The sequence below is a fragment of the Aspergillus lucknowensis genome (assembly GCF_044049455.1).
Source record: "Aspergillus lucknowensis strain CBS 449.75 chromosome Unknown BJX67scaffold_21, whole genome shotgun sequence".
In the NCBI taxonomy this organism is placed as follows: domain Eukaryota; kingdom Fungi; phylum Ascomycota; class Eurotiomycetes; order Eurotiales; family Aspergillaceae; genus Aspergillus; species Aspergillus lucknowensis.
In genome coordinates, this window is record NW_027263565.1 from 149894 (window position 1) to 166677 (window position 16784).

The 16784-nt window shown below is 51.7% G+C and overlaps 8 protein-coding genes across 8 annotated transcripts in view; 2 read left to right on the forward strand and 6 right to left on the reverse strand.

The window, feature by feature from the left end:
• Window positions 1–524, forward strand: part of BJX67DRAFT_111075 (uncharacterized protein) — a 1206-nt gene extending 682 nt beyond the window's left edge. Inside the window, exon 3 of the mRNA XM_071024318.1 lies at window positions 91–524. Coding sequence (XP_070885988.1) covers window positions 91–374 — 284 coding nt within the window. The 3' untranslated portion in view covers window positions 375–524. The remainder of the gene's footprint in view (window positions 1–90) is intronic.
• Window positions 525–1610: 1086 nt separating this feature from the next.
• Window positions 1611–3382, reverse strand: BJX67DRAFT_353701 (aldehyde dehydrogenase). Its single transcript, XM_071029142.1, has one exon. The coding sequence runs from the start codon at window positions 3310–3312 to the stop codon at window positions 1819–1821; it is 1494 nt and encodes a 497-aa protein (XP_070885989.1). The 5' UTR covers window positions 3313–3382; the 3' UTR covers window positions 1611–1818.
• Window positions 3383–3447: 65 nt separating this feature from the next.
• On the reverse strand, window positions 3448–4641 carry BJX67DRAFT_381337 (lipase family protein; the record flags this gene model as incomplete). Its single annotated transcript, XM_071033002.1, has 4 exons — window positions 3448–3849; window positions 3920–4253; window positions 4328–4499; window positions 4566–4641. The coding sequence occupies 4 exons, from the start codon at window positions 4639–4641 to the stop codon at window positions 3448–3450; spliced, it is 984 nt and encodes a 327-aa protein (XP_070885990.1).
• Window positions 4642–5724: 1083 nt separating this feature from the next.
• On the reverse strand, window positions 5725–7271 carry BJX67DRAFT_353702 (mannosyltransferase putative-domain-containing protein). Its single transcript, XM_071029143.1, has one exon. It carries the CDS (start codon window positions 7241–7243, stop codon window positions 5792–5794), a length of 1452 nt encoding a protein of 483 aa, XP_070885991.1. The 5' UTR covers window positions 7244–7271; the 3' UTR covers window positions 5725–5791.
• Window positions 7272–7643: 372 nt separating this feature from the next.
• On the reverse strand, window positions 7644–8555 carry BJX67DRAFT_111122 (uncharacterized protein). The gene is made up of 2 exons (XM_071024319.1): window positions 8373–8555; window positions 7644–8316 (listed from the first exon to the last, which is right to left on the reverse strand). Exons 1-2 carry the CDS (start codon window positions 8437–8439, stop codon window positions 7754–7756), a joined length of 630 nt encoding a protein of 209 aa, XP_070885992.1. The 5' UTR covers window positions 8440–8555; the 3' UTR covers window positions 7644–7753.
• Window positions 8556–10544: 1989 nt separating this feature from the next.
• BJX67DRAFT_353706 (uncharacterized protein) lies at window positions 10545–11980 on the reverse strand. Its single transcript, XM_071029144.1, has 3 exons — window positions 11638–11980; window positions 10938–11564; window positions 10545–10884 (listed from the first exon to the last, which is right to left on the reverse strand). Exons 1-3 carry the CDS (start codon window positions 11854–11856, stop codon window positions 10690–10692), a joined length of 1041 nt encoding a protein of 346 aa, XP_070885993.1. The 5' UTR covers window positions 11857–11980; the 3' UTR covers window positions 10545–10689.
• A 221-nt stretch (window positions 11981–12201) lies between these two features.
• On the reverse strand, window positions 12202–13189 carry BJX67DRAFT_353709 (uncharacterized protein; the record flags this gene model as incomplete). The annotated part of the gene is made up of 1 exon (XM_071029145.1): window positions 12202–13189. A coding segment is annotated over one exon (733 nt), but the record flags the coding sequence as incomplete, so codon positions are not given.
• Window positions 13190–14036: 847 nt separating this feature from the next.
• On the forward strand, window positions 14037–16583 carry BJX67DRAFT_353711 (glycoside hydrolase family 13 protein). Its single transcript, XM_071029146.1, has 3 exons — window positions 14037–15096; window positions 15145–15907; window positions 15956–16583. Exons 1-3 carry the CDS (start codon window positions 14607–14609, stop codon window positions 16494–16496), a joined length of 1794 nt encoding a protein of 597 aa, XP_070885995.1. The 5' UTR covers window positions 14037–14606; the 3' UTR covers window positions 16497–16583.
• The last annotated feature ends 201 nt before the right edge of the window (window positions 16584–16784 follow it).

Here is a 16784-nt window from a genome sequence, read left to right on the forward strand (position 1 = left end):
CACTCGGCATCATTGTGACACACAAGCTGGGGGGTGCGGGTTTCAAGCTCGGTTTGCGGAGGATCGGCCACACATATGCCATGATAGCAGTAACCGCCATTGCACTCGCCATCATTGTGACAAACAAGCTGTGGGAATCGAGACACATGGTTGGAACCAGAGCGAGGAGGATCTGCAACACAGATGCCGTTGAGACAATAACCTCCGTCGCATTTAGCATCGTTGTGACAGGCCGGATCATCGACAGCAGGACCAACGGGGGAGGAGGCAGCCGAGATAGCAAGAGATATAAAGAAGAGGAGGAGAACGTAGAGCTTCATTGTGAAGATGTTTGGACGAGTTGTAAACTGTTCAAAGAATCGGTATGTTGGTAGGATCGAGGGATAGAGAAGAGAGTGATGGAAGATGGGTGGGAAAGAAAGAAACAAGAAGGGGGGAGAAGCTCATCTTTATAGACATCAAGAAAGGCAATGATTTCATGCAAAAAATAATAATCTGTCTTGAATTTGAGAGTGAATAAGTTGGGGAAGTTGATGTTGTGTTGGGAGATCCGAGTGAATGAAAGGCATGAGACGGGATTGCCCTTTGTCTTCCTAACTGGGAAAAGATTTGACGCTCACTCTGCGCTGTTTACTCTGATAGTGCCAGTGAAGATTCGACAAGCTTCTATGTTACTCACATTTCGCGCATAAACTGGTCGGTCAAGGCTTCTGGTTGAAGGCTGGGAATGAGCAGGGCCCGGCTTGAGACAGACTCAAACTTGGAGCTCATTATCCTCTCCCCGCATGACTGTTTCTGAAGCAAATCATGATTCGGAATACTTGGATAAAGAACGGAGACGTGTAACCCATCCACATATGCAGGAAGCCCCAAAATCTTTGTTCCTCTCACGCTTGGTCTCATCTTCACCAAAGAGCAGTCGAACTCGAGACCGTGGCCCTTGCTAATATGCTATCCTCATAGCATCCCACAGGGTAGTTCTGGTTAACATGGATGCTCCTGTAGCCTGATTTAACGACCGAAGTAGCTTGACATCCGAGATTCATTCACTATTGCTGTCACCGTCATCGAACCGCCGGACTGCACAATGACGATCTCGAGACATTCTTCGTCGATCCGGGGATAAGTGCTGGATTCTAAACCATCTTCCTTGCCTCCGCATAATTTTCTCATAAAGACTCGTGTACAAAGGGGTGTGGGTCGTGCCTGCGCGGTGGGTGGCTTGGAGCGCGAGCGCGCGTTGAGGCAACCGACGACGAAGAATCTCTCCACTCGAGACAACATTGGCTCAGGACTGCAAATGGTGGAGTGTGAGGGGTGTCTGTGACGAGCAGCAACCAGTTGCTCTTCCGCCTCCCTGTGCCTGGACCTTTATGGCAAACGTGGGGACACTCAAAAAATGGCCACAAAGCCTGCACTGCATTTGGTGATCGACAGTAGTACATTGAGGCGCAAAGATAGTGTTGGCTAACTTGCGGTAGGCACTGGCCCGTTTGAAGCCCCTCTCGTGAAAATTGCGGAACATGGCCTAGTTTCTCGTGAGTAGTTGGAGGCATTCGGCCTGGTACTCCGGCCAGAGGCGAGTGAGATAGAGACCGCATAGTCGATAGGCAGTCTTGGTCGGTGGAACAGAAGGCATATTGACTATAATGCACCTGGGCCAGGCCTTTCTGTGGAACATGCTGCAACCGGCGGAGCTCATCTATTCAAGATAGTTGACTTGGGTTTGTATATCTTCTGAAACCTGGGACACTGCTGTCTCGAAATTTACCCATTGCATCCTGGAGATTCCCATACCCCTGCAAGCATGTCTACAGCTCAGCCGTATCGCGCCTCGGAAACTTCATCATCAAACCAAACCGGGGCAACTCCGTAATTTATAACCGTGCTCTTGACCTTTGTATAACTTTCATACGCCTCTACTCCATTCTCCTTCCCAAGCCCACTCTCCTTGAACCCGCCCCATGGCGAGGACGGATCGTTCAGATGATGCCCGTTAATCCACACAATCCCCGCCTCAATCTTCTCCGCAACTCGGTGAGCCTGCGCGAAATTGTTTGTCCACACTGATGCTCCTAACGCATAGGACGTGTCATTCGCGACTTGGACGATCTCTTCCTCTGACTCGCACTTGACCAAAGCAATGACCGGCCCAAAAACCTCCTTGCACGCGAGATCGGACCGCGCATGTGTCTCGATAATCGTCGGCTCAAAGAAGAATCCCTTCCCCTCGGAATTTGTTGTAGCATTCCCACCACAGAGTAACTTCCCACCATCCTGCAAAGCCCTATCGACAAACGCAGCACTTCTCTCCACTGCCGCTTGAGAGATAACAGCTCCAATCTGTGTCTTCTCGTCCGTAGGATCCCCGATCCTCAATGCCCTAACCCGTTTCTCCAAAAGGTCTCTAAAGCTCTCATACAAATCCTTATGAACGAGTAGCCGACTCCCCGTAACACACGTTTGCCCACTCGCAATGAATCCCGCGAACAGTGCTGCCTTTACCGCGACCTCCACCTCCAAACTCGGGAATAGACAAACAGGCGCCTTCCCACCAAGTTCCGCAGTAATAGGAACCATATTCATCGCCGCGATCGGCGCAATAGCCCGGTAAGTGGCAATGCCACCTGTAAGATCAATCTTGGAAACCCGGGGGTGTTCGCAGAGATACCGACCGGTGTCTCGCCCGTACCCGGATACAATTTGCAACACACCATCTGGTAATCCGGCTTCCTGGAAGAGGGGTCCGAGACGGAGGACCGAGAGAGGTGCGAGTTCAGAGGGCTTGGCTATCACGACGTTTCCTGCTGCTAGTGCCGCGCCAATTTTCTTCATCGCGATGAGAAGGGGGTGGTTGTATGGCGTTATCAGGACGACGACGCCCAATGGTACGCGGGTGAGTGTATTGATGACGGCGCCCTTGAATGGTGTAACACGGCCCTCGTGCACGCGCGCAAGGGAGGCAAAGTATTCGAGCCATTCCGGGACACGGGAGAGCTGGGTGCGCATTTCGCGGATCGGACGACCCGTTTGGGCGGTTTCGAGGGCGACGAAGTCATTGATGCGCGCGCGGAGAAGGGTCGCTGCTTTGGAGAGGATGGAGAATCGGACCGAGGCGTCTGTTTGGCGCCAGGCACTGGTTTGGAAGGTATGGAGGGAGGTGGTGACGATCTCGTTGACGGTTTCCTGAGACGTGGCGTTGATGGTTGCGAGGGGTTTCTCGATTGCGGGGTTGAGAACGGTGATCGTGGTGGGGGTTTGGGAGGCGTATTGGCCGTTTATCCAGTTTGAGGTATGTGGGATGTCTGCCATTGTAAACCCTGAGGTAGACTGGAAGTACTTTGCCTGGAATTTGGGATCGCTGGGAAGAGTTGGAGAGAACAGACATTCTGATACCAGACAACCCCTCATGCTCCAAAAGATAAGCTGAGTGGGCAGCTTATCTCCTTAATTACCCCACACACCTTTAGGTACAGTCCCGGGGTCGTTGGCGAGGCATGCTATTGATCCACACATACTCTGGTATCCCCCAAAATACCATGAATGGTCTCTGATATTCCCCCAGTCCCTCCCCAGATTTCCCGCCTCGTTATTCACTCCCTCAATCACCTGCACATCTTGTATCGAGACTGATTCCCCATTCCCAGACGTAATCCAGTTCTCCGGCGATGACTGACTGTACTCCGGTACAACTAATCCCGCGACCGCGGCTCTCGATGCACGGTATAGTATCTTCGGGGTTTTATCGTCCGCATGAGTAACGCGGTAATTTGCCCCGAGTCCCTGCCACTCGGTCGTGATCGCCCTGGCGAATGCCCTATTTCTGACAGAGGGGGCGCCGAATGTGTACTATACGCCACGGGGCGTGTTCGTTAGCTTCTCTTCTAAAGTATGTCTTTTCGAGACAAAAACAGGCTACCAAATCAACGTAAACCCCACGAACCCTCAGAAGCACCGCATACAGCGTCGCAAGCGCACCACCCAGACTATGGCCCGTCAGAACAAGCCTGTGACTCGGATATCGAGCCCTCGCGTCCTCAAGGGCCCTCGATAAATTTATCAACGCTGCTCCAATTGCTGTCCAGAATCCAGCATGTGCTTTACATCCCTGACATGCAGTCGAGGCATCGACTTGGAGATATCCCATGTCCGTCTGGCCATTGGCCTTGGATACTGTATCACGGAAGGATAGGACTAAAAGGTCATCTGTGTGATCAACAGCGATAAAGCCTGCTGTGTCGCCGGGGAAAATACTGGCAATTGGTGCAAAACCTCATGTTAGCGTTGAAGAAGTTGGGATGGGGTAGAAAGGGAGGGAGAAGAGTACTCTTGGAACGCATAGAGGACCTCGGTATTCGCAGCCTTGAGAAGTGAGCAATAGGCCTCGTCACAATACACAGGGTGCTCACCCGTAGAGATATTGTGGTTGACAGTGCAGCTCGAGGCCACCGAGTACTGGGCAAAGAGGACGAAGTGGTTGAGAAGCGATGGCTGGATTTCTGGTGAAGACCAATTCAAAGTGAGACAACGGCGTTGGCGGGAATGACGTTAAGGTGTTTACTGACCTCTGCGAGAGGGATAAGGATAAGCAATGCTAGAAACGAAACATATTGCTCCGAGGAGGGGAAGGACGAGCGACATGGCGGATGGTTTTTGGGTAGTTGGAATGTCGTTCAGAAGGGAAAAAGGAGGAAGATGAGACTGCCCAGGTGCGCAGGCGCATTCTATATCAGCCTGATCTGGAAAGGGGACATGACTTCCAAGGTCCCATGCACTGGATCAGAAATCTTTCTGTCAAAAATCACAGTCTATTATGAAGTAGAAGTCCTTGGATTATAGTATAGGGATATTAAGATGCAACTTCTTCTCTAGTTTTATAAACATAAACATGAAGGCCGCTATAGATGCTTTGCGGATACGATATATAAGGGATTACAAGCGCCAATCGGGGTATCCCATAAACAAGATCTTAAAGAAAATCATCCCAGCAATTCAGCAGGCGGCGCAAAAGCTTCACCAGACTGATACTTTGCTGCGGGAGCTCCGCTGGCCAGGTCCGGTCCCTTGAGTCATTAGAGGCTGTTGATATGGAGCAGGCACGTCGCATATGGGTCGCTGCCTCCGACGGTCGAAGTATATGGCGATTAACAGAGTTAGCACGCTTATAGCGCCCACTCCAACCCCAACACCTATACCCGCTTTAGCCCCCGAAGAGAGGCTATCACGGGTGCTGGGGGCTGACGTAGCGGGTGGTGGAGTGGCAGTCGTGGAGGTAGAAGTGGAGGTCGTCGCAGTTGCTGTGGTAGTAATGTCAATATTCCATCCACCCACGGTAATTGAACCAACAGGTGAGCTCGGCGATAATGTGGCTGTCTCGGTTGTCCACGTGGTGGAATCGTCGTATGGGGTTGATGCGTTCCAGAACTTTGAAACAAACGAAAGTCAGTGATGGGGAGGGATATACCTCGTTGCAGGATGTCACGAAAGTCCCACTGCTGCAGCGTGATAATATGGAAAGCTAAGGTTCTCAATCACGTCTATCAGCGGTTGGTACTAATTTTATGAGGCCGAGACACTCACGTATCTTTATCTCCTCTTCTTACCCCGAGATTTTCTCCCACTTACCGAAGCCGCCTTCAACACGGAAGCCCATGTACTGCCTCGAGTCAACCAGGCCATGTACTAGACGGGCAAGACTCGTAAACTGCGTCTTTGAGGTCTTCATAGGCAAGGTTAGTTTGGGAATTAAATTTGGATATGGCAATGATTATGCTACCATGCAAATGCGTATCTACCCGTCTATAAACTCAGGAACCTCAGCATCCGGATCTTCAAAAACAGCTCTATAATGCGCCTTCACATCCTCACAGTGCCCATCTATCCCCTTCCATGTGTCAAAGGGCACGGGCACCATACAAGCGACAGACATCGTCTCTTCCCAGAACGCCTTCTCAACATCAGACCCCAACCGCCTCATAGCTTCAGGAGGGGAGGTCCACAACCTCGTCGGGCTTCCGTCGGGTCGGTGCAACTTCCCACCTAAAAGGTTCTTTCCTGGATTGAATTCAGGGTCTCCGGCGTGGATAAAGAACGCACGGGGTGGGTTAGAGACAGTAGCATCCCGAAATCCCCATTCGCCGCGGCTGGTCAGGTTGAAGTCCTGGATTGGATCGGCCTGGACCCAGCCGGAGTTGGTTGCAGTCTCCGGGTTCCAGGGAACCGAATTTCCTAGATCAACAACAGGTTCGCTGACGGCATAGAAGCTCTGATTGAGCGCTGTCGCGGCATGGAGGAAGGTGTCCTTGTCCCCAGCTCCCGGGGCGCCCTGATCAAGGAGAGGGTAGTAGTAATCAGGGCCGTAGTAATTATAGTAGGCAGCGAGGATGAGGGTATCTATGTGTGTTTTCTTGGATACAAGGAGCATTCCAGCTTCTGTAGCTTGTCGGGTCGGCGAGAGGGGCTCAACCTGACGCGAGATCTTGAAATATACAGGGGCCGCCGTGTTAGCCCAGAAATCCGGCCAAGTGACGAGGCCGGTGGAGGTGAAGGGCTCGGAATTGAGGATATCGGCTGGGTCATGGAGAGGCACGCAGTCCGCATCCAGCCAGAGGAACTTCTCGAATGAAGTGAAAAGCATGGCGTACGACTTAATCTGGAAAACGTCGATACTTTTGGTCCCATTGCGAGCCATGATTTCTGAAAGAATCAAGCATTTTACCCCCAGTGGTGGCAGGATCACCTCGCAGGCATACGGCTCGTACTCCATCCAGTCCCTCATAAACAACTCCACCGGCAAGGTCGACCCAGTCCTGCGTAGCAACAAGACCGACACGACGAAGGTGGGCAAGTATGTCCCTCCCGCAGAGGACACTATCCCCATTGTATCAGGGACATAAGCACGGCGGCCTGGCAAGCTGCAAATGCCATGGACAAATCCATCGTGAGCATGTTGCATAGGAGCTTGAATCTCATCGACATTCATAACCTGGTTTTGTCGGGGGAAATCCTTTATGGCGGCGTCAAACCGTCGGGGCCCTGCACTGCCATGTAATGTGGGCCGGGGGCAATCGGGCGCATATTGCTCAAGCAAGGGATGGAGAGACTGCCAGAGCTGAGACCGCCAGTTCAGAACACGGGGATCAAATGGTTGAGACCTCTTGTTCCAGATATAATATGCATTTATCAGGGAGAAAACGATGAGAAAGGACAAGAAAATGAATATGGACCTGCGACGAGCCAGCATGGTGCCGAGGCCCCAACATAAGAGGTTCGTGGGGTGAGGCGAGAAAGCGGAAAATAAAGTCAAGTCAAACAGACTGATGGCTGAGAGAAAAGACAAAAAAAAAGAAAAAAAAAAAAAAAAAAAAAAAAAAAAAAAAAAAAAAAAAAAAAAAAAAAGAGGTTAAAGAACCAAGTCCAGTATGGGACGAACGGCGACAAGAGTTGAGTTCAACTCAATCCTGGTCCCTGGAGAGATTTTGGCGGCAAAGATATCGAACTGGAAGCACACCAGAGTCGTGACTTTGTGAATCATGGAACTCAGTCCTGAAGAAAAGATCGAGAAACGAATTATTTGTCATGGGGCTGTGGACTTTGAGGCTTTGACTTCAGGGACACGTTGGTGTCGATCTCATCTCTCTTCGAAGTAAAGATCTTCGATGTATCGTCAGCCCTTCAAGGGATGAGCTGCCAACCAGGATTCTGGGTATAAATACAGTATCACCCTGACTGTAGTAATTCATTAGAAACACCTTCACATCTCAAATACAGTCTGCGGTCTATTCAGCGGGAGCTCTGCTATAGGAGGACGAGCCGGAGCGAACAACTCAGCCTGAGCATGCGCAGCAGGAAGGTAGCCCGACGCAAGAAAACTCGCTTTTGTCTCCTCCAGCCTCTTCCGGTACATCCGTCTCTGGAAGAAAAGCGCTCCCGCAGACGAGACTGCACATACGAGAAGTCCGACCCCCAGTCCGACGCCAACGCCGACGCCAACGCCGACGGCAGCTGTCTCATTATCCGGACATGTCGCGTTATCGCAGGTCTCTGAATCGGCCGTCGGCTTACTGGTTACGGTAACGGTTGTAGTAGCCTTGTCTGAGTTGCTGATGCTACTGATAGTGCCCGCTGTTGCTGTAGCAGTTGGAGGATTAACGATGGAGGTCGGGCTTGTCCAATTGCCTTCCGAGTACATCAGGGTCCCAATGTCAAATTCGAAGGCATCGTCGCAGCAATCCGAGCCATCAGAGCTACAGCACCATTGTGAGCTGCCTTTCTCGAGGCAGGGTAAGATGTGAATTCCGTAGGAAGTCCTCATAGCTAAACAAGGCCCAAATTATTAGCAAATATTCCTTACACTATCTAGAGGTTCTCACATTTAGGACATATACTCGGGCAATCGTCACTCTCCCACGAGGAAGCCGTGCAGCTATTCAAGAGCATCAGACCGGTGTACCCTGAGACCTGCCCAAGACAGAGTCCGCTGGTCAGACAGAAGTCATTCGCATCGCCGTTCGTTTTTGCGAGTCCGCAACACGCGCTGTTCTCCTGGTCAGGGAAGCAAGGCTGTTATTCATCTAAGGCGTAACTCCCATCGGTATAGTAACAACTGGCGGCGAGAGCACCGGAAAAGAGGGCGCTGAAGGAAAGTAATTTGTGGAGAGCCATTCCGCTCATGAGGAGAGAGAATGCGGCGACATCAGGAGGGCTGGCCGACAGAATAAGACTTCCCCCTCCCTGCGTTAACACCGGAGCGTCTGAAACCAGCCAGGGTTCGTCCCCCATTTGGGCGCTTAAGCTATTGGAGGATTTGTTTGGATACTTGATTTCGGAGCGCCGTCTTGGTGCCAGGCAACCCGGACCACTGCGGCGCTAAAATTCCTGCTGTGATAGGGCTGCGGTCCGGCTCCTGGCTCGAAGTTTTCGGACTTGTCTTTCTTTGTTCAAGCGCAGCGCGCCTCGCTTGCTTTCAGTACGCTAGATATCATTGGGCCCTCTGATCATAAAAGTTGCTCATCTTCGACGGTGTGGGGGCAACCGATCCTGGGACGCCTACCAAGAGGAGTCTGAAGGGTCTTTGCAAGATAACCGCCGCACCCACCTGCTGGTATTCCGGCCATTCAAACCAGCCAGTCCACGTTCCTGTGTGTTTCCCAAAAAAGCTCACAATGTATTCTCGAGAAGTAGCGTTGTGAGCGAGGAGCACCTGCACCCTGTCGGTGCTTAAGAGCCTGTGGATGCCCCAGGATGATTCCTATCCACGCAACCCGGTACCTAGGTATATGACTTTGCATTCCCCATTATGCATTGCCGTGCTGAGCTATGAGGAAAGTTTCGAGCCCCTAATCTCGAGTACACACCCCCTTTGATGCCAGTCCTTGTCTACAACCCCTCCTAGGACGACCTCGGGGTTGTTCCCGCGCGGGAAAAACAGGTTGCGTCCTCACAACAGGGAAAAAAGGTCCGTAGCGCAGCGCAAGATATAGTCACAGACGGCCTCTACACGGTTGAAGCCAAGAAAGCACCACGAAGGCGCGGGATTTGCGGCATTCGACCGGTGTTCTTCTGCTCAATCTGTGTGCTGGTTGCCATTGTGATTGTAGTTGTTGGTGGGAGTTTCGCTTTCGAGAAGTAATGCGAGCCCTGCATCGAGTGCTGGGGGTGGAATAGCATCGGAGTATGTGATCCCTCCTGCACTTGCGTAAAGTTATAGTTGTTGACCTGCGGCAACGATTCTCGCAGCAGCACAACCAGGAGTATCACATCTCATCTCCTATGACCACTCCAACATCAACATCAACCACGACCTCCTCCGCCCCCGCCAGATCTGGAACATGCGGCATAGCGGCGAACCCTTGGCCCGCTGCAAACTCCACCTTCGTGACTGCCTCCACAGGGTCCAATTTCATAATCCAATGTGGTCTTGACTGACCTCAAAACATCGATGCAGCAGATGGCAGCGGGGAAGTCCGCGACCCTCCGCTACACGACCGAATACACACTAGAGGACCGTATCGAGGCCGGCGCCCAGTATAACCGGGATCTGGACTCTTCAACTGCGACACCGTGCAAAGCGGTAGGGTATAATGCCAATCTGACTTCGACCTTTTGTGGGCAAATGGGCAACTGTTTCTTGAAGAATAATGCAGGCAAGCCATTTCCTGCTCCGGATACCGCGACGACGGTGGGCATTGTTGCAGAATAATTTGCATTTGGGGATGATATCCTGATTCATGGTCTGCTTGTATAATGTTAGGGAGTCAAATTAGTGAAATGGTTGGATGAAGCGTCCACGGGTGGCTTTATTCATGCCCATGCACTCGAGCTTTAATCCTAGCTCCTACCCGCCAACTTGAGAGGATTACTCACGTCTTGGAGGTGAACCTTGAAGACTCGATTTCCCCAAAAAGCTGCTTTGCTCCGATCGTTAAAATGTTTTCCATATCTCTCGAATGTCAGAATTATATCTTAGCAGACGACTAGTGTTGTCCTTCGGGAGCATTTGTTGTCGGAAGGAGTGGAAGGTGGCCTCCGGCCCTAGAGAGGATCATAAATGAACAGTGGCATATATTCTGGATTTATGATGCTGCGCAGATTTATCTACTTTGGTTTTTAAGAACAATGTTCATATACCTGTTGAGTTAATTAGCTCCCAATTTTCGACACGGATGTGATTAGGTACTCTTGGGCCACTCACATGCTCATCCCAATCAACGCCATCATAATGCCCAACACACTCTCACATGGTACAGGATGATTGCTCCACGCCCAGCCCAACCCGACAATAATGCAGGTCTTGAGCTGCCCAATTACCGCACCGCTAACTGCACCAGCAGCGTCGACTATGTAGAATTGCGAGAGATTCACGAAGCATGCAAGAATACCGCTCTATTTAACTGTTAGCATCCTAAGTCCGAAAGTTGCAGAACAGGGTCTTCTACCAGCAAGACCAAGCTCCAGATATTCGAGGGTACAGTTGACACGGATGGGGAGGTCTCGGCCCAGGGAATAGCACACAGTAGGATGCCAGCACTAATAGGCGCTTGGTTCAAGAGCAGCTGCATGCTACTCAACTCAAACCGCTTATGGTAGAAGCCAATCCACACCGTATATATTGAGCTGGCGCATACAGCCGTCAGAGCGAAGATCACGCCCCAAGTTGAGGTGGTGCTTCCATTGTCAGCGGTTGGCAGTGAGTCATAGTATGTGACTATCGCGACTCCCGAGCAAAGGAGAACCAGCGGAACAAGCGCTGCGCGCGGAATTTTCACCCGATATAGAATATAGTTCAGCAGTCCCACCATCGGAGTCAGAAGGAGTCGCGCAAGCTGGTGGAACATCACCGAGGAATGGGCGAGCGAGAGGTTCTGGAGGACTACTTGGATAGCCATCGCGGCCGCAATGGGGGCCATCTGAACAAGGTTGACGTATTTCGGGGTGAAGACGCTGAAGAAGCGAAGCGATGCAATCCAGAGCGTCGCGCCTGTGATGCAGAAGTGGTATGCAGCGAGGGAGATTTGGCGGTTGCGGAAGGAAAGATCGGACATGATGGCTTTGTTGGTGAACACCTATCGCGAAAGTTAGTCATTGCAAATGAAGGGCGGGGAGGATTTTGTGGAAGGAAAGGGGATGGCGACTCACGATTCCGACCGTTGAGATCACATTCAAGATTGTCCATATTAAAAATCGACTATTGCGACTTAAAGGCACCTCGTTCGTGTCATCCACACCTGGATCCTTGAGTTCGGCATTGTACTTTTCCATGGGCAGCGTCTCCTCGGGGTCCCCGGCCGAAGGAAAATGGGTTGAGCCACACTCCTCATCGTTGTGGTGTCCTGGGCTCTGTGGTGAATAGATCATGATAAAGAGGAATGATGATACCAGAGATGGGAGAGCAAAAACATTTTGACGGTCCTACAGGAGCCGAACATGGTCGTTTTAAAGAGAAACAGGGGAATCGATGAGACAAAAGGTTGGGCGTGGCAGCCAAGTCAGCGGCAGTGGGATCGCCTGGTCGGCTCTAGCGCAGCTCTGAGCCTCGATCAGGCCCAGAACATCGAGGCAACCCGAAGCGAGCAGGTGGGATTGGTTCATGCCACTGCAGCATTGCTGACACATCACACTATTGCTTGCCGATCCGAGGATCAAGCCATCGTCACAGGCGCCAGCGGAGCTATTTTCGGGGGCGCCCTGTGCTCTGATTCAGGATTGTGCGGGGCCTCAGCGCTGGTTCCTGGTTGTCTTTCCTCAGATCCGGGGCGGAACTCGCCGGATCAGCTCACGATGCCATCCCTGAAGTTGCACTGGGCGAGTCGACCCACAACCCAAGCAACCGATCTCCAGCTTCGAGTTTGTGTTACATGTTCGAGGCAAGTGGAGAGGGTGATGGATCCAAAAGTCAAATGATTCGATTTACTCAGGTCTTGACTAACTTAGAACAATATTTCCCGAATGCAGCGTTCACCCCACAAGATACCCTCTCGGGTATCGCAACTCTTGCGGCTTAATCTCTCCCTTGGACCATGGAATAAATGACGTGTTCCACTGGGAATAAACCGTCTCTTCGCCCGAAAGCAGACGACGAAGATTCATCCGAGTGCTGTATACCATATTCCACGACTCCGCCTTGCGGTACTCATCTGAGGTATAATTCTGTATATCCGACGATTTCGAGTTCGGTCCAGCTGGCTTGAAGGTGCCAATGACGTTTGGGTAGACTCCGAAACACCGGATCTGCTCCCGACCGTTTTTGCCTCCGCAGAGATCGCCGAGAGAGTTGTCCACTTCGGCACTCCGTTCCAGAGACAGAGCCGCAAGGATCTTCCGCGCCCCTTCGTATGTCACCGCATACCCATACAAGCAGCAGCCGTGGCCAGCGCGGTAGACAAACCGTGTAGAGTCTATGGGGACCTCGGGATGTCGATTTTTCCACCCGTCGTTTGGACCGATCGGACCCTCCCAAGGACCTCGTCGGTCAACACTAATCGTCGTGGGATCGTCGGGGATGACATATAACTCGGTTTCGTTCTTCCCTTGCACCGTCGCGCAGCCTCCAATCCAAAGAACGTCCCAATTCGTCCCGTATGGTCTGCTTCTCGGCGCTTTTTGGTTGTTGGAGAGTTCGCGCACACCACGGGCAATTTCACGCAGCTGCCGTCTGATTGAGACATCCCAGTCGGCGTCATCTTCCATAATGAGAGCGGTCGCATACCGGTTTTCAACAACGCTGTCTATTTATTAACATCCTTCGGTCCAAACAATTGTAAAGACGGTCTACCTTCGCAACGCATTCATATGCGCACGCCAACACAAGACGACGGTGTATGGAATTTCTGGATTATCCAGTCCCTACGCTGCTAGTGAGCACATAATCCCGCAGTAAAGGGAGTTACGAACCTCTGGTAGGGCCTTTTGCGAAACATCTCCCGGCCGGACCCCTTCCAACCATTCCACGTTCATCCCAGTAATCGATGCGGCCAAGGAGAGCGAATCATGCTTGTCGGTACGTTCCTTGAGGCCAATGGCATAGATGTGTTGGAACTAGGAGTTGTCAGCATGATCAAGCTCTCGTCGCTCATATTCCTGCCACACACCCCTAATGTTTCATTTTTGATGCGGTCGAACAGTACGTTCTCGAGGCGTGATCGCCCAGCATAAATCAGATTCCTGGTCGATCTGTAACCATCTTGCTGGTTAAAAAGAAAGGCGAGAGTGACACAGGTGCAAAACACCCCTACAGCCACCTTGACCAACTTGATATTCCAGGGTGTGATCATAACGGCCGTGGAGGAAGCGTAAGGACGATGGATCCGAGAGTTGTCATCGACCCTCAAGGACGCGACGTCGCGTCGTCACCATGCCTTTTGAAGGCCTTGTGTGAGACCCCCATACTACCTTTTCAACGCAGCTGACCAAGTGCGTCGTCGTTGTTGGGCCATTCCGGGTGGTTGTCGAGAGCTGAAAACGGCTGATCCATAACAACCTCGGGCACCAGGAACCAGCCAATTTTAGAGTTTGTGGGGCAAAAACGCCTTTGTTATTGGACAGAGCCGAACAGATCCAACTCACAACGCTGGAGGACGTCATTTCGGCGAAAGACGCTCAACCTTGGAACCTTGGAACCTTGGTTGGAAGCCAAACTTCACTTCCGCTTTCGGCAGGTCTTCCAGGGCGCCCAGGATTCCTTGTTGTAACCAAAGCCTCATGCTCAAGCAAGTCCGCCCAGCACGTTCACAATAGAACCTTTGCACGTTTTCTCCAAATGTGCTCTCGCGGCTTCTCCAGCCTCACCTTCCGCTTTGCTTATGATGTCAGGATCAGCACAAATCAGCACAATCCAGTTGATCTGAGCATCCCTCATCAAATCGAAGGTTGCCCCCCTTCTTTCTCCAAGAATCTGTGGGCCATTGTTCCCTCCTGCAGATGTCACTGGCTCTTCGATTCTGGAACAATTTGGAGCAACGACAGCTGGCAAGATGGAAGGCGATCGCGTCTTCGCTCGCTCATGGCTCAACTCACCCCACGTTGCCCCTCCATAAACTCCTGACATCTCTTTGCAACATCTATCTCAACCCCAATCACTCGATCGTTCCCTACAATTGATTTGAAATATGAGTCCGACATCCGCACCCGTCAAACCTCCAGGTGATATCCATCGCGCCTGGTGGAAGGAAAGCTCCGTCTATCAGATCTGGCCGGCATCTTTCAAAGACTCCAACAATGACGGCGTCGGCGATATTCCCGGCATTATCTCGAAGCTCGACTACATCCGCGGTCTCGGCGTTGATATTGTCTGGCTATGCCCATCTTACAAGTCACCCCAGGTTGATATGGGGTACGACATTGCCGACTACTACAGCATCGCAGATGAATATGGCACGGTCGCAGATGTCGAGAAGTTGATTAAAGGCTGTCATGACAGAGGCATGAAACTCCTCATGGACTTGGTCGTCAACCATACCAGTGATCAGCATGAATGGTTCAAGAAATCGCGCAGCTCCAAGGATAGCGAGTTCCGTGACTGGTATATCTGGAAGCCGCCCCGCTTCGATGAGGATGGGAATAGGCAGCCGCCGAATAACTGGGTGTCTCATTTCCAAGGTAAGGTCCGGAGGAAGTTTATGTACTTCAAGTGCTAACATATCACAGGGAGTGCCTGGGAGTATGACGAGCCAACAGGAGAGTACTATCTACACCTATACGCGGTTGAACAACCTGATCTCAACTGGGAAAATCCTGCCGTGCGAAAAGCGGTCCACGACATTGTACGCTTCTGGCTCAACAAGGGGGCGAATGGCTTCCGCATGGACGTTATCAACTTTATCAGCAAGGACCAAGCCTTCCCTGATGCGCCCGTCCAGGATAAGGACACCGTCTGGCAGTGGGGTGACAAATACTATGCAAATGGCCCTCGTCTCCACGAGTATTTGCAGGAGATTGGGAAGATTTTAAAAGACTACGACACTTTCAGCGTCGGTGAAATGCCATTCGTTAAGGACACGGCGGAAGTGCTGAAGGCTGTACGCCACGACCGCAATGAGATTAATATGATCTTCAACTTCGAGCATGTGGACATCGACCATGGTCCTTACGGTAACAAGTTCAAGCCAGGGATCTGGAAACTTACAGACCTCAAGTCATTCTTTGAGCGCTGGCAGTCTTTCATGTACAACAATGGCGGCTGGAACGCTTTGTACTGGGAGAACCATGACCAGCCCCGGTCGATTGACCGGTATGTCAATGCACCGCAAATCCTACGACCAGTAGCCGGGAAGATGCTCGCCACCGTCTTGGCTTTGCATGCGGGTTCTCCATTCATTTACCAGGGGCAGGAGATAGGAATGGGCAATGTCCCTATTGAATGGGGAATGGAGGAGTATAAAGACATCGATTGCCTGAACCATTGGCAAGGGTAATTACGTCTTCTACCTCTGGGGAATAAACTCTAACAGTGACTCAGATTGATAGCATCCAAACCATCTGATACGGAGGCGCAGAAGGCTGCCCGGCAAGAGTATCAGAAGAAGTCCCGTGACAATGCGCGCACACCAGTGCAGTGGTCATCTGAGCCCAACGGCGGGTTCACAGGGCCGAACGTGAAGCCCTGGATGTCCGTCAATCCTGAGTATTCACGAGTCAACGCAGCGGACCAAGTCCAGGATCCCAACTCATTGTACCACTACTGGGCTTCAGTCCTAAAACTCCGAAAGGCGTACGTCGACATCTTTGTTTACGGAAACTATGAACTTGTCGACCGGGACAACCAGGAGGTTTATGCCTATACGCGCGCATTCGCCGACTCGAAGGCATTAGTTTTGGCGAATTGGACGGACCACGAGCTTTCGGTGGATGCTGCCGCGCACAAGGTCAGCAGCGTTAAGGAGGTACTCTTGAATAATTATGAGCCCGCGAGCACAGCTCAGGGAAGATTCTTGGGTGGCCAATGGACACTACGTCCGTATGAGGTGGCCGTCATCTTGCTGGACGAGAAACACGCGTAGATCTCTAGATATATAAAACTCTCACGTTCCTGGGACAGCAATGCCGGGGGCCCCGGTGGGTTACATTCTTTACAATGACAAGATGACATCTACACTGAACTTGTTACGAGCTCCTAGAAGAGGACGGAGTAACTTGAGTCTACGGTCCCAGTACGGCTTCCTTTCTGGGAAGGTCCAGACCCTGGATCGCTCTTTCGCGATTGGGATCCTATCATTGGGGACGGCTGCAGCCTGAGGCATAAACATCTTAACATCCCCTCATCTTCATCCCACTCCTCCCGATGCTGT